This window comes from Takifugu flavidus, chromosome 19 (assembly GCF_003711565.1).
Source record: "Takifugu flavidus isolate HTHZ2018 chromosome 19, ASM371156v2, whole genome shotgun sequence".
NCBI lineage: Eukaryota > Metazoa > Chordata > Actinopteri > Tetraodontiformes > Tetraodontidae > Takifugu > Takifugu flavidus.
In genome coordinates this window covers 1,451,326-1,465,617 of record NC_079538.1, presented here as the reverse complement: position 1 = coordinate 1,465,617, position 14,292 = coordinate 1,451,326, and the positions used below count along the sequence as shown (strand labels likewise).

The window sequence follows — 14,292 nt, the reverse complement described above, 5'->3', positions numbered from 1 at the left end:
AGATGTTTGTAGTTGTTTTACACCTTCCTAGTGTGAAGGCTGTGTTGTGTAACCAGAGTTTAGCGTGTAGGACCTAACTGGTGTCTCCTGTGTGGCGCAGCTGGCATTCGAGTCCTTGTCGGTCATCGTCAACGCTCTGACTCTGCTGGAGGTTGGTCAGGTGTCTGTGTACAGGTGAGTTGCACCTGACTCTTCAACACAAACCAGATCAACGTACATTGATTTGTCTCCGGGCCGGCGTGTGTTGCATGTGAAGCTTACTTTTAGTGTCCGTTTGTGTTTCAGGTTCGGGGAGCATGTGCAGCTGCTCCACCCCTTTTATCAGCAGTTCCATGATGAGTCGGGAGTTCGCATCCTGAGGCTCTGTCAGTTCCAGCAGAAAAAGACCAGAATAGCACAGGTGGGAAACTGAGTGAGGAGCTGCGGTGTGTTGGTGTGAGAGCTGAAACCGTGTCATGACTTCATGTCTGTGCTCCACAGTTCTTGGAAACATCAACCAAAATGTTTCTGGCAGCACAACAGCAGATTCCTGGCTCTGTAAACCCGGGTAAGGATTTCCACTTTCAGTTTGGGTCTGAGTCTTGACTCGTAGGAGACGTATTTCACAGCAGTAAACCTGTTAGGTTTGTGAAATCTCTCTGCTGGGTCTCTAAGAGCTCACCAGGAAAAATAAATTACTTTTGTCATGTTTATTTGTACCCGAGTTAGACTTGAGACACCAAAAACCAGTGCACTGAGTCCCAGCGTTTAGCCCGTCTTTAGCCTGTTCCTGGATGTAAGGGATCAAATCAAGCGTCTGTTGGGTGTTTTGGACCAATGCAGCCCAAGAAGCAGGAGACTTCAGGAGCCTGCTGATGCCCTGATCCTGGTCTGGAATGAGATCCCCCTTTACACCATCTGCTAACTGCTAACACACAGGAGTACTTACAGGCTGTGGGCACTACCGGGTCACATGAGGAGTTGCCATGGTCAATGACTCCATTGGTATGATCTTTGATCTGCTTCCACAGAGACGGCCCAGTTGCTGCTCATCGTGTCTGATGGTAGGGGGATGTTTGTGGAGGGGAAGGACAGAGTGATGGCAGCAGTGCGAGCAGCACGGAGCGCAAATGTGTTCATCATATTTGTGGTGCTTGACAGCCCCAACTCTCGGGTGAGTGAAGAGAAAATTAGCATTAAAAACAGCCTAATTGAACTGATGTAAAGTGAAGCTTGGTTTGTTCTACAGGACTCTGTCCTGGACATCAAGGTGCCCATTTTCAAGAGTCCAGGGGAAATGCCAGAAATCCGCTCCTACATGGATGAGTTCCCCTTCCCCTTCTACATAATCTTAAGAGACGTCAACGCTTTGCCTGAGACTCTGAGTGACGCACTGAGACAGTGGTTTGAACTTGTCACAGCTACCGACTAAGTCATTTCTCCCTCTAAAAAGGTTGAGTAAGCAGCATCTAACTGGACGTTGAGAAATTTACGATTACTAGAGGCTGATTTGCTGCTGTATATGTGCCTTTATTTGCTATTTTTATTTTAAAATCTAGGATTTACTATGGTCAGGTTTTGCTCTTTTTTTCCAGGAGTTGTTTGTTTTTTAGAGGAAAGAGAGTGGCTTTAAATCGCACATCTTATATGGAATAATGGAAACAAAATGTTATTCCCTTGCAAGTGACACAACCCCAGCGAACAGTGAGCAAATACCTCCGTCCCATTGTAGCAGCCGATGGTTTGTGTTGTGTTGTAGTTGTTGTCATGAAGGTCACGAAGCCACTCATCCTCAGCACAACCGCAGCATCATGAAAACAAACAAACATGTGCCTAAGAAGTCAGTTTTTGCATCTTCAACATGAATGAGTCTGCCGGGTTGATTCGAAGCTCTTGTTGCACGTTGAAGCACAGAAACTGCAGAACCCACTTTTGATAAATTTCTTGCTTTAAAGATGTCCTATTTCAAAGTTTCTCTCCGAATCTTGTCAATAAAACTAACAAGGTTGGTCTGTGTGTGTGTTTTACTACTTTGCACAGGAGAAAATGCAAAACTCAGCCTTTTATTTATTAATGAATCAGTCAATCTTTATTTATATAGCGTCTGTTACAATCAGAATTGTTTCTAGGCGCTTTACAGAGTCCCAGGGCCTGACCCCCAACAAGCAACAGTGGCAGGGAAAAACCTTGAGCAGGATCAGGCTCATATAGGGGGACCCTCCTGCTGATGGCTGACTGGGTAGAGAGAGAGAAGGGGGAAGAGAGAATAGGTAGAACATAGAAATACATTATATTATACATACATAAATACATTATAATCAAAACACCTGCATTTGATGCAGAGGAGTTAGCCAACTACAGGCCAATCTCCAACCTTCCCTTTTTGTCTAAAAAAAAGTCAATAGTATGCCATAATTCTATGTTTAGGGCATTTTGGTGCATCTTCATGTTTATTTCCTGTCTGCGTTCTGGGGTTCTATCCAGAACGCAGACAGGAAATACACATGAAGATCCTTTTGAGACAATCTTGTACTGAGACGGCTGACCTCTTGCCAGGGTCACTGTCACAATGCAGCTCCTTCCTGCGACAAAAGTTAAGACCAGACAAGTGTAGACCCAAAAGAAAACTGTTTTATTGTTGTTTTACAACAACTAAGGCTCCAAACCCAACAGAACCATGTCACAAATAAACAGTAAACTACTAACAAAGGAAAATGGCAGCATTTCAGCATATTTGGCAGCAGGGACATCCAGCCGGGAGAGCAAGGGACTGGGACCTTTAATAAGCAGCACTTAGTTGCAGACTCCATTTGAGACCTGCAAGACACTGTCAGACAAAGTCACAGAGACCCCTAGTGTCCAAGAGGGGACACTGGGGTAATCACACCCTCCCCCATAAAAAAAAGGGGAGTTCTACCAGGACTTTCCAAATACTAAAGAAACCAAGACAAACACTGCCAGGAGGTTTTCATTGTACCCCGTTGACTATTTACAACTCGAAATTAACTGAACCTTAACCTGAACCGAGTGGGGAGAATTTAAAGGTACAGAAAAACACTGAGCAACTCATGAGCAAGGTGCTCTTGACAAAGCCTCTGCCACAAAATTGGACTCTTGATGTGATGGATCTCTAGACAAAACGGTTGCAAAAACAAAATCCAACACGAGTCTGCGATTCAGCTTATGGTCTGTAGAGACAACCAAAGGGCCACTACAATCAATATATACGGTACCTAAAAATACTGCAAAGCCCACACCAGTGCGAGGGTCTCCTTTTCTATAACAGAATAGTTAAGGGGATAAGGGTAAAATTATTTTTAAAAGAAACTCACAGGGCTTTCAACCCCATGCTCATCACCCTGAAACAGCCCCCCTCTGCCCCCACATCACTGGCATCTACCTGCAGCCCAAATGGACGATCCATATGAGGTGCTGCCAGGACAGGTGGTACACATAAGACTGTCTTTACAGCTCTCACCGACAGTGCAACTTGCCTGAGGTAAACTTAACTGAACCCACCTGATCAACACAGTCCTCAACAGGTGGCAAGGGATAAGCATCCGGTTTAGTTATATTGTTTACCTTGTGGTAATGTCACAGCCAGGTGTATTCCAGGAAGGACAAAATATTGTGGAGACAGCCCAAGACGTTTCAAAACAAAAAGACAAATTTATTGGAGGGAACCTACTGCATTCAGAAGTTGGATAAGTTAAGCCAATGCTCAAAACAAACTCAACGAGCAACTCTCTGGGTCTTAGCGCCCACAAACTAAACAGGAAACAGGACCTAGGATTTAGGAGCCGTCACAGTAATCAGGCCAAAATCTGGGGCTCTTATCTACTTTATCTACCAGTAAACAAGGAGATGCCCAGCTTGATGATGAGGGTTCAGCGATGTTGTGCTCAAGCATATATACGATTTCTTTTTTGATTGATTTACATTTACTTTCCAACACTCCAACCAATGTTGGCATCCAAGATGTCAATGTCGTGCTCTACCAGATCAGTGTCAGTTGGAAAATCATTAAACAAACAAAGATAGTCCTCATTTGGACATTTCAATACCGCGCTCCTTAGACAACAGCCTAAACAGAGGCTGCTGGTTATTCAAGGTCTCAGAGTTTTTTAACTGGCCTCACAGGCTATCATCAGTAGAACCTAACCCATCATTATCCGGTAAAGACAAGTGCTTTTCCACAGAATCCACCACCAACACCAGTCTAATAGTTTCCTGTTGCATCCATAATGTGCAAACATTAGACATTTTTTTTGATCAAATGTCGAAGTGATCATCTTAACAATTGCTGAGATTAATAATAATAAAGTGTTGAATATTGATCTTTTCTGTTACCCACTCTAAGTTATTGTGATACACACACACACACATATAATTTGTTATTTTAGAGGAGTGTGTCAAGCCGTAGCCCTTCACACGACGCGGTACCCATGACGTAGCTCTTGGTTTCAAAAAGGTTGGTGACCCCTGCTGTACAGGGTCTCCCACAAGCCCTTAAACTCCTTCACCTGTATATATTTTTCTGAGGCGCCTTTGCTAATTCAGAAATCCAAGTCCACCACGTGTCTTTTAGATCCCATCCCAAACACACCTGATGAAGGATGTTTTACCAGTGATAGGCAGTTCTATCCTGGACCAGATCAATTGTTCTTTAGTGACAGGTTATGCACCCCGGTCCTACAAGGTGGCAGTGATTAAGCCATTGCTTAAAAAACCATCACCGGATCCTGACGTATTAGGAAATCATAGGCCGATATCCAACCTTCCTTTTATCTCTAAAATTCTTGAGAAGGTGGTGGTGACTCAGTTACTGAAGCACCTGCAGAGAAACAGCCTGTTTGAGATGTTTCAGTCATGTTGAGAAATGATCTAGGCCTAAGATCAAATACATTTATTAACGTTGAATATATAGGTTTTGGTCCTTTGATGTTGCTTAAATGTAAATTGATCAATGTAAACCGTCTTTCAACCTACTTCAGCATTTTGTAATGTATTTGAGTAAAATTTTAATATTTTTTGACAATACCATATAACGAAGGAACTTAACGCACAATGAAAAGCGGCAAGACCACAAAAAACATACTTTCGGAAGAGGTGTTGACTGCCGACACACTTCGTCCATCAGTTGATTTATTTTTTGAAAGAATTACAGTAGAACAGTGGAACTTAATAACACTGGGTTCTCCTGATGACGCGACTAAAATGCTGTTAGCAGATCTTATTTTAGATTTGATAAGTTCTGTGATTACAGCCATATCAACAGCAATCCAAGAAGATCCAAATTCAAGGGAGCGTCTCATGTCAGGATTGGATGAAAGGCTTCGAAAGAGCTTATCTGAAGCATTGCACATACCCCATCATGCTGATGATGTTTCTATAGTATGCGTAACGGACATGATCAAAGAAGAGGTTGAAGAAGGGCTGGACGCAATCTTCTCTGGTTCTCCCCAAAAAACCACCACCTCATGTTCACTTAATTCTATGATTCTTATTGTCAGCAATGTGATGAAGAAGTTTGCAAAAAGGGTCAAAAAGTTCCTCAAACTCCGAAAGGTTAAACAGAGGAAGGAGTCTCCAGTTGACACTGCAGATGCAGAAAATGCATTTGGTGATGGTGGTCCTCAGTCATCTCTCGTCAAAGAGTTAAACGAAATGGTCACTCCAATTTTAGACATAGTTCCAGAAAGGGATTACGAAGGGGTCTTCACAGAGACCGCTACCGAGATCCAGGCCCTGTCAGAAGACATTGCCACCATACTTAGTGAAAACAAGGAAAAGAAGAATCCTTTAAAACTTTTTCAACAAAAGATCACACATTTCTTTGCCAAGTGTTTTCTGAACGCTTGGATCCGTCGCTTGATCAGCCAGCTGAGGAAACAACACCCCAGGCTGAGGAGAGGCAAAAGCAGCGAGTCAGTGAGGTCACTGGTAGTTGCCGTGACATCACTGCTTGATAATGACACCTCATTGGTTGATGGGTTCCAGGAGTTGACCTCCAGCCATGAGTCTGTTTTCCACCAAAGTACCAGTGAGTTATTGTACAGCCACTTGTTGGCAGAGACTGGCAGTAAAGACACTGAGTGGAATGAAAGATTATATGCTGACATCCAGAAGAAGGCCTGGAAAATTCAGGGGCTGGTAAACGGGTTCCTGAAAGATCTGGTTTTCAGGTTCACGGAAAAGGTGAAAATTCTTTCACCAATCCTGGGAGTCGCAGTAGAAGGTCCAGCGGTTGATAATGGCCGCAGGGTAGCAGTAGAAGACCTGTCAGAAGCATCAGAACTTGAGGAGGAACTTGAAGATACACCATCTCCTCACTCTGACATTGAACAAGCTGAAGAATTGGACACATTTGTCTGCGAGGAGGAACCAAGAGAAGAAGCTCCAGTTTCGCTTGAAAAACATCGAGACAGCTATGCACCCCCTTCGGTAATTGGAGTGGAACCACAGCAAATTCAGGAAATGGAGTCAATGAGAGCATTTGTCCAGTTTTTAATAGAAAAGATTATTAATCACATTTACGATGAAGCAAACATTGTACCTCAGTACAACGATGAAGTCCTCAGTGCTCTCCTTGCACACATCTGGCCCCGAGTCTGGGATAGTGATGCAAATCTAAGTCTGACAGAGAAATCATTTAAGAAGATGGACAAAATGATCCACAAAGCCTTCTGTAAAAAGCTGGGCAATCCGAACCAGGTCCTGTTCATGCTAAAGTACTCGGAGGAGTCAATCATTGAAGAACATACAGTCCGTATTGCCAAAGAACTCTTGAGACCATCCAAAAAACTAAACATCTTCCAGAGACTCTGCTGTTTCCTGGGCTGAGTTCTGTGGGGCTCCTCATGTTGTATCTGTTCTCAAATTATATTTATTCAGCTCATTGCACAAGCCAGTCAAAATTAAAACTCTCTAAAGGAGCATTCATTAAACACTACATAAGAGAAATGGAAAATACAGTGTTCAGGAAATGTGTCTCCAGAAACAAAGGGTTTTTTTTTTAGTGCTTGTTTTTTTGTTAATACTCAAAACACAGTTCAGATAGCTGTAGTTATAGTGTGCACTAAAGGCCAAATGACACAACCTAAATGTAAACAAATGCACGTTTTAGTCCACTGTAAATGTATCTTCAAAATTAAAAGCACTTGAATCAACAACTGGACCATCACCAGATGTGCTGACTGTGGGAATATACTGTATATACCGGGAAGGATTCTACAGTCAGAGAAGGCCCATGAGCTAAAGCGTGTTTATAAAATGGAACAGATTTGGAGCAGAATTGCAGTAGATTTGTTCAGTTAAGATTTATTCAATATGAAAGTTTTTTTTTTTAACTTTTACTTTTTAAAACATGGTTCAACATAGTTTATGAATTGTTAAAATGGTTTAGTTTCTTATGGTCGAAAGGGTCTGGTGAAAAGTCGACATTTTTTTTGATCAAATGTCGAAGTGATCATCTTAACAATTGCTGAGATTAATAATAATAAAGTGTTGAATATTGATCTTTTCTGTTACCCACTCTAAGTTATTGTGATACACACACACACATATAATTTGTTATTTTAGAGGAGTGTGTCAAGCGGTAGCCCTTCACACGACGCGGTACCCATGACGTAGCTCTTGGTTTCAAAAAGGTTGGTGACCCCTGCTGTACAGGGTCTCCCACAAGCCCTTAAACTCCTTCACCCGTATATATTTTTCTGAGGCGCCTTTGCTAATTCAGAAATCCAAGTCCACCGCGTGTCTTTTAGATCCCATCCCAACACACCTGATGAAGGATGTTTTACCAGTGATAGGCAGTTCTATCCTGGACCAGATCAATTGTTCTTTAGTGACAGGTTATGTACCCCGGTCCTACAAGGTGGCAGTGATTAAGCCATTGCTTAAAAAACCATCACTGGATCCTGACGTATTAGGAAATCATAGGCCGATATCCAACCTTCCTTTTATCTCTAAAATTCTTGAGAAGGTGGTGGTGACTCAGTTACTGAAGCACCTGCAGAGAAACAGCCTGTTTGAGATGTTTCAGTCAGGCTTTAGAGCTCATCACAGCACAGAAACAGCACTTATTAAAGTTATTAATGATCTTCTTATAGCTTCAGATCATGGACTGGTCTCTATGCTGGTTCTGCTGGACCTCAGTGCTGCTTTTGATACAGTTGATCACAGCATCCTGTTACAGAGACTGCAACATGTGATTGGGGTTAAAGGGACAACACTAGACTGGTTTAGATCGTATTTTTCAGATAGATATCAGTTTGCTCATGTCCACTGCGTTCCCTCTTCAGACAGTAGGGTTAGCCATGGAGTTCCACAAGGTTCTGTACTTGGACCAATCCCTTTCACCTTGTACATGCTTCCCTTAGGAAACACTATTCGGCAGCATGGGATACAGTTTCATTGTCATGCTGATGACAGTCAGCTATATTTATCCATGATGCCAGAAGAGGCAGAGCAGTTAGTGAAGCTTCAGACCTGTTTTAAAGGCAAGGGCTATATTTTCAAACTCTGTCCCCAGCAAGTTCAGAACTGAAGAAACCTTCCTGATAGAAGGTGAAACGTCTTCAAAGAGAAGAAAAACAATCCAGTTGACAAAGAAAACTACCTTGGATTTTAACCGTGAACAGAGACTACCTCTCTAGTGTTAAATATGCTATTGTTGGTGGATGAGGGTTCTACAGAAACAGCAGAGAGGTGTGTAAGATTACATCCTGGTCTGGACCCTGGTTTGTCAGGTCACTTTGGGTCTAATAATAATAGGGATCCTCCTGAGCATCGACTGAGATGACGCAAGGTGTGAACAGGACAGCTTAGTATGCATGTTGAGAAATGATCTAGGCCTAAGATCAAATACATTTATTAACGTTGAATATATAGGTTTTGGTCCTTTGATGTTGCTTAAATGTAAATTGATCAATGTAAACCGTCTTTCAACCTACTTCAGCATTTTGTAATGTATTTGAGTAAAATTTTAATATTTTTTGACAATACCATAAACGAAGGAACTTAACGCACAATGAAAAGCGGCAAGACCACAAAAAACATACTTTCGGAAGAGGTGTTGACTGCCGACACACTTCGTCCATCAGTTGATTTATTTTTTGAAAGAATTACAGTAGAACAGTGGAACTTAATAACACTGGGTTCTCCTGATGACGCGACTAAAATGCTGTTAGCAGATCTTATTTTAGATCTGATAAGTTCTGTGATTACAGCCATATCAACAGCAATCCAAGAAGATCCAAATTCAAGGGAGCGTCTCATGTCAGGATTGGATGAAAGGCTTCGAAAGAGCTTATCTGAAGCATTGCACATACCCCATCATGCTGATGATGTTTCTATAGTATGCGTAACGGACATGATCAAAGAAGAGGTTGAAGAAGGGCTGGACGCAATCTTCTCTGGTTCTCCCCAAAAAACCACCACCTCATGTTCACTTAATTCTATGATTCTTATTGTCAGCAATGTGATGAAGAAGTTTGCAAAAAGGGTCAAAAAGTTCCTCAAACTCCGAAAGGTTAAACAGAGGAAGGAGTCTCCAGTTGACACTGCAGATGCAGAAAATGCATTTGGTGATGGTGGTCCTCAGTCATCTCTCGTCAAAGAGTTAAACGAAATGGTCACTCCTATTTTAGACATAGTTCCAGAAAAGGATTACGAAGGGGTCTTCACAGAGACCGCTACCGAGATCCAGGCCCTGTCAGAAGACATTGCCACCATACTTAGTGAAAACAAGGAAAAGAAGAATCCTTTAAAACTTTTTCAACAAAAGATCACACATTTCTTTGCCAAGTGTTTTCTGAACGCTTGGATCCGTCGCTTGATCAGCCAGCTGAGGAAACAACACCCCAGGCTGAGGAGAGGCAAAAGCAGCGAGTCAGTGAGGTCACTGGTAGTTGCCGTGACATCACTGCTTGATAATGACACCTCATTGGTTGATGGGTTCCAGGAGTTGACCTCCAGCCATGAGTCTGTTTTCCACCAAAGTACCAGTGAGTTATTGTACAGCCACTTGTTGGCAGAGACTGGCAGTAAAGACACTGAGTGGAATGAAAGATTATATGCTGACATCCAGAAGAAGGCCTGGAAAATTCAGGGGCTGGTAAACGGGTTCCTGAAAGATCTGGTTTTCAGGTTCACGGAAAAGGTGAAAATTCTTTCACCAATCCTGGGAGTCGCAGTAGAAGGTCCAGCGGTTGATAATGGCCGCAGGGTAGCAGTAGAAGACCTGTCAGAAGCATCAGAACTTGAGGAGGAACTTGAAGATACACCATCTCCTCACTCTGACATTGAACAAGCTGAAGAATTGGACACATTTGTCTGCGAGGAGGAACCAAGAGAAGAAGCTCCAGTTTCGCTTGAAAAACATCGAGACAGCTATGCACCCCCTTCGGTAATTGGAGTGGAACCACAGCAAATTCAGGAAATGGAGTCAATGAGAGCATTTGTCCAGTTTTTAATAGAAAAGATTATTAATCACATTTACGATGAAGCAAACATTGTACCTCAGTACAACGATGAAGTCCTCAGTGCTCTCCTTGCACACATCTGGCCCCGAGTCTGGGATAGTGATGCAAATCTAAGTCTGACAGAGAAATCATTTAAGAAGATGGACAAAATGATCCACAAAGCCTTCTGTAAAAAGCTGGGCAATCCGAACCAGGTCCTGTTCATGCTAAAGTACTCGGAGGAGTCAATCATTGAAGAACATACAGTCCGTATTGCCAAAGAACTCTTGAGACCATCCAAAAACTAAACATCTTCCAGAGACTCTGCTGTTTCCTGGGCTGAGTTCTGTGGGGCTCCTCATGTTGTATCTGTTCTCAAATTATATTTATTCAGCTCATTGCACAAGCCAGTCAAAATTAAAACTCTCTAAAGGAGCATTCATTAAACACTACATAAGAGAAATGGAAAATACAGTGTTCAGGAAATGTGTCTCCAGAAACAAAGGTTTTTTATTTTAGTGCTTGTTTTTTTTGTTAATACTCAAAACACAGTTCAGATAGCTGTAGTTATAGTGTGCACTAAAGGCCAAATGACACAACCTAAATGTAAACAAATGCACGTTTTAGTCCACTGTAAATGTATCTTCAAAATTAAAAGCACTTGAATCAACAACTGGACCATCACCAGATGTGCTGACTGTGGGAATATACTGTATATACCGGGAAGGATTCTACAGTCAGAGAAGGCCCATGAGCTAAAGCGTGTTTATAAAATGGAACAGATTTGGAGCAGAATTGCAGTAGATTTGTTCAGTTAAGATTTATTCAATATGAAAGTTTTTTTTTTTTACTTTACTTTTTAAAACATGGTTCAACATAGTTTATGAATTGTTAAAATGGTTTAGTTTCTTATGGTCGAAAGGGTCTGGTGAAAAGTCGACATTTTTTTTGATCAAATGTCGAAGTGATCATCTTAACAATGGCTGAGATTAATAATAATAAAGTGTTGAATATTGATCTTTTCTGTTACCCACTCTAAGTTATTGTGATACACACACACACATATAATTTGTTATTTTAGAGGAGTGTGTCAAGCGGTAGCCCTTCACACGACGCGGTACCCATGACGTAGCTCTTTGTTTCAAAAAGGTTGGTGACCCCTGCTGTACAGGGTCTCCCACAAGCCCTTAAACTCCTTCACCTGTATATATTTTTCTGAGGCGCCTTTGCTAATTCAGAAATCCAAGTCCACCGCGTGTCTTTTAGATCCCATCCCAACACACCTGATGAAGGATGTTTTACCAGTGATAGGCAGTTCTATCCTGGACCAGATCAATTGTTCTTTAGTGACAGGTTATGTACCCCGGTCCTACAAGGTGGCAGTGATTAAGCCATTGCTTAAAAAACCATCACTGGATCCTGACGTATTAGGAAATCATAGGCCGATATCCAACCTTCCTTTTATCTCTAAAATTCTTGAGAAGGTGGTGGTGACTCAGTTACTGAAGCACCTGCAGAGAAACAGCCTGTTTGAGATGTTTCAGTCAGGCTTTAGAGCTCATCACAGCACAGAAACAGCACTTATTAAAGTTATTAATGATCTTCTTATAGCTTCAGATCATGGACTGGTCTCTATGCTGATCTGCTGGACCTCAGTGCTGCTTTTGATACAGTTGATCACAGCATCCTGTTACAGAGACTGCAACATGTGATTGGGGTTAAAGGGACAACACTAGACTGGTTTAGATCGTATTTTTCAGATAGATATCAGTTTGCTCATGTCCACTGCGTTCCCTCTTCAGACAGTAGGGTTAGCCATGGAGTTCCACAAGGTTCTGTACTTGGACCAATCCCTTTCACCTTGTACATGCTTCCCTTAGGAAACACTATTCAGCAGCATGGGATAAATTTTCATTGTTATGCTGATGACAGTCAGCTATATTTATCCATGATGCCAGAGGAGGCAGAGCAGTTAGTGAAGCTTCAGACCTGTTTTAAAGGCAAGGGCTATATTTTCAAACTCTGTCCCCAGCAAGTTCAGAACTGAAGAAACCTTCCTGATAGAAGGTGAAACGTCTTCAAAGAGAAGAAAAACAATCCATCTGATAAAACTACCTTGGATGACTGTTGGTTAGTTTGGCAACAGTGCTGAAAAGAAATCTGGGGTTATTCTGGTTTTCTTCAATTAAAGAAAAAAATAGGCTGTTCTCGGATATTCACACATACAATTAAAACCATCCACAATAGTATGCTTAGCTAATCAACAAGTGTCAGTTACAGGTTCTACATTCATTAGAACATTTTTCAATTAAAAGAGCAAATCACTGCAAATGAAGAAAAGGCCTCACCATCCAGACAGGTGCTTTTCTACCATTGGTTGCCAATATTTCAATAATTTTAATTAAAACTACAAGGAAAAAAGTATAGAAATAATTATGTTATGTTATAATTATGTTATAAAGATTATATACATCTGTTCACTGATAAAATATGTCTGACTGAATTATTTTAAGCCTTCTGCTTTCATATTGACTTTTTTTTCTTCTGTCGGTCAAAATATGTTTGTTTTAATGGCGAAGGGCACTGGTCAAATTAGTGTGTATGTATGTTCAACATCCGCTGCTTTTGATACAGTTGATCGCAGCATCCTGTTACATAGACTGGAACAAGCATTTGCTTGCTCCCAGACTCTCTAAGTCGACGTTGGGGTTCTCGCGGTCGAGCGAAAGGGTTGCTTCCCTGCCCCTTCAGGTCGGGGAACGGGTTCTGACGGTTGTTTGTGCGTATGCACCAAACAATAGTTCAGAGTAGCCGCCCTTTTTGGAGGATCTAGGACGGACGCTGGACAGTGTCCCAACTGGGGACTCCATCGTGCTGCTGGGAGACTTCAACGTTCATGTGGGCAACGATAGTGTGACCTGGAAAGGCGTGATTGGGAGGAACGGTCTGCCCGATCAGAACCAGAGTGGTGTTCAGTTATTGGACTTCTGTGCTAGTCGCAGTTTGGCCATAACTAACACTATGTTCAAACATAAGGTTGTTCATCGGTGCTCTTGGCACCATGACGGCCTGGGCCGTAGGTCAATGATTGACTTTATAGTCGTGTCAGCTGATCTGCGGCCATATGTTTTGGACACTCGGGTGAAAAGAGGAGCAGAGCTGTCAACTGATCACTACCTGGTGGTGAGTTGGATCAGGTGGGGGGGGAAGCCACCACGTGGACCTGGCAGGTCCAAACGCTTATTGAGGGTCTGTTGGGAACGCTTGGTGGAGGAACCCGTCAGGCTGGTCTTCAACTCCCACCTCCAACAAAGCTTTGATCATGTTCCAAGGGCGGTAGGCGACATTGAGTCTGAATGGGCCATGTTCCACTCCGCCATTGTCGAGGCGACTGTCGCGAGCTGTGGCTGCAAGGCCGCTGGTGCTGGTCGTGGCGGTAATCCCCGTACCCGATGGTGGACACCAGAGGTGAGGGGAGCCGTCAAGCTGAAGAAAGGGGCCTACAGGTCATGGCTGGTCTGTGGGTCTCCGGAAGCAGCTGACCGGTACAGGTTGGCTAAGCGGGTTGCGGCCGCAACAGTCGCGGAGGCCAAAACTCGGGCATGGGAGGAGTTCGGTGAGGCCATGGAGGAAGACTTTCGGTCTGCTCCGAGAAGATTCTGGCGCCTTAGGGGCGGCAGGCGGCAACACCGTGTTAGGTGTGCGTGGGGAGCTGTTATCCGGTGGTGGAAGGAATACTTCGAGGAGCTCCTCAATCTTACCAACACGTATCCTCAAGGTGGAACAGAGTCGGATGACCAGAAGGTGGACCATCCAATTTCCGGAGCGGAAGTTGCCGAGGTAGTGAAAC

General features: G+C 42.9%; 1 protein-coding gene across 2 annotated transcripts in view; it reads left to right on the top strand.

Annotated features, from left to right (window-relative positions):
• Positions 1 to 1,990, top strand: part of mdn1 (midasin AAA ATPase 1) — a 45,122-nt gene extending 43,132 nt beyond the window's left edge. For both annotated transcript variants that reach the window (XM_057017567.1, XM_057017566.1), the window contains exons 98-102: positions 101 to 174; positions 286 to 400; positions 481 to 547; positions 1,011 to 1,153; positions 1,229 to 1,990. In XM_057017567.1, the coding sequence (XP_056873547.1) occupies positions 101 to 174; positions 286 to 400; positions 481 to 547; positions 1,011 to 1,153; positions 1,229 to 1,411 (582 nt within the window). In that variant the 3' untranslated portion in view covers positions 1,412 to 1,990. The remainder of the gene's footprint in view (positions 1 to 100; positions 175 to 285; positions 401 to 480; positions 548 to 1,010; positions 1,154 to 1,228) is intronic.
• Positions 1,991 to 14,292: the final 12,302 nt, after the last annotated feature.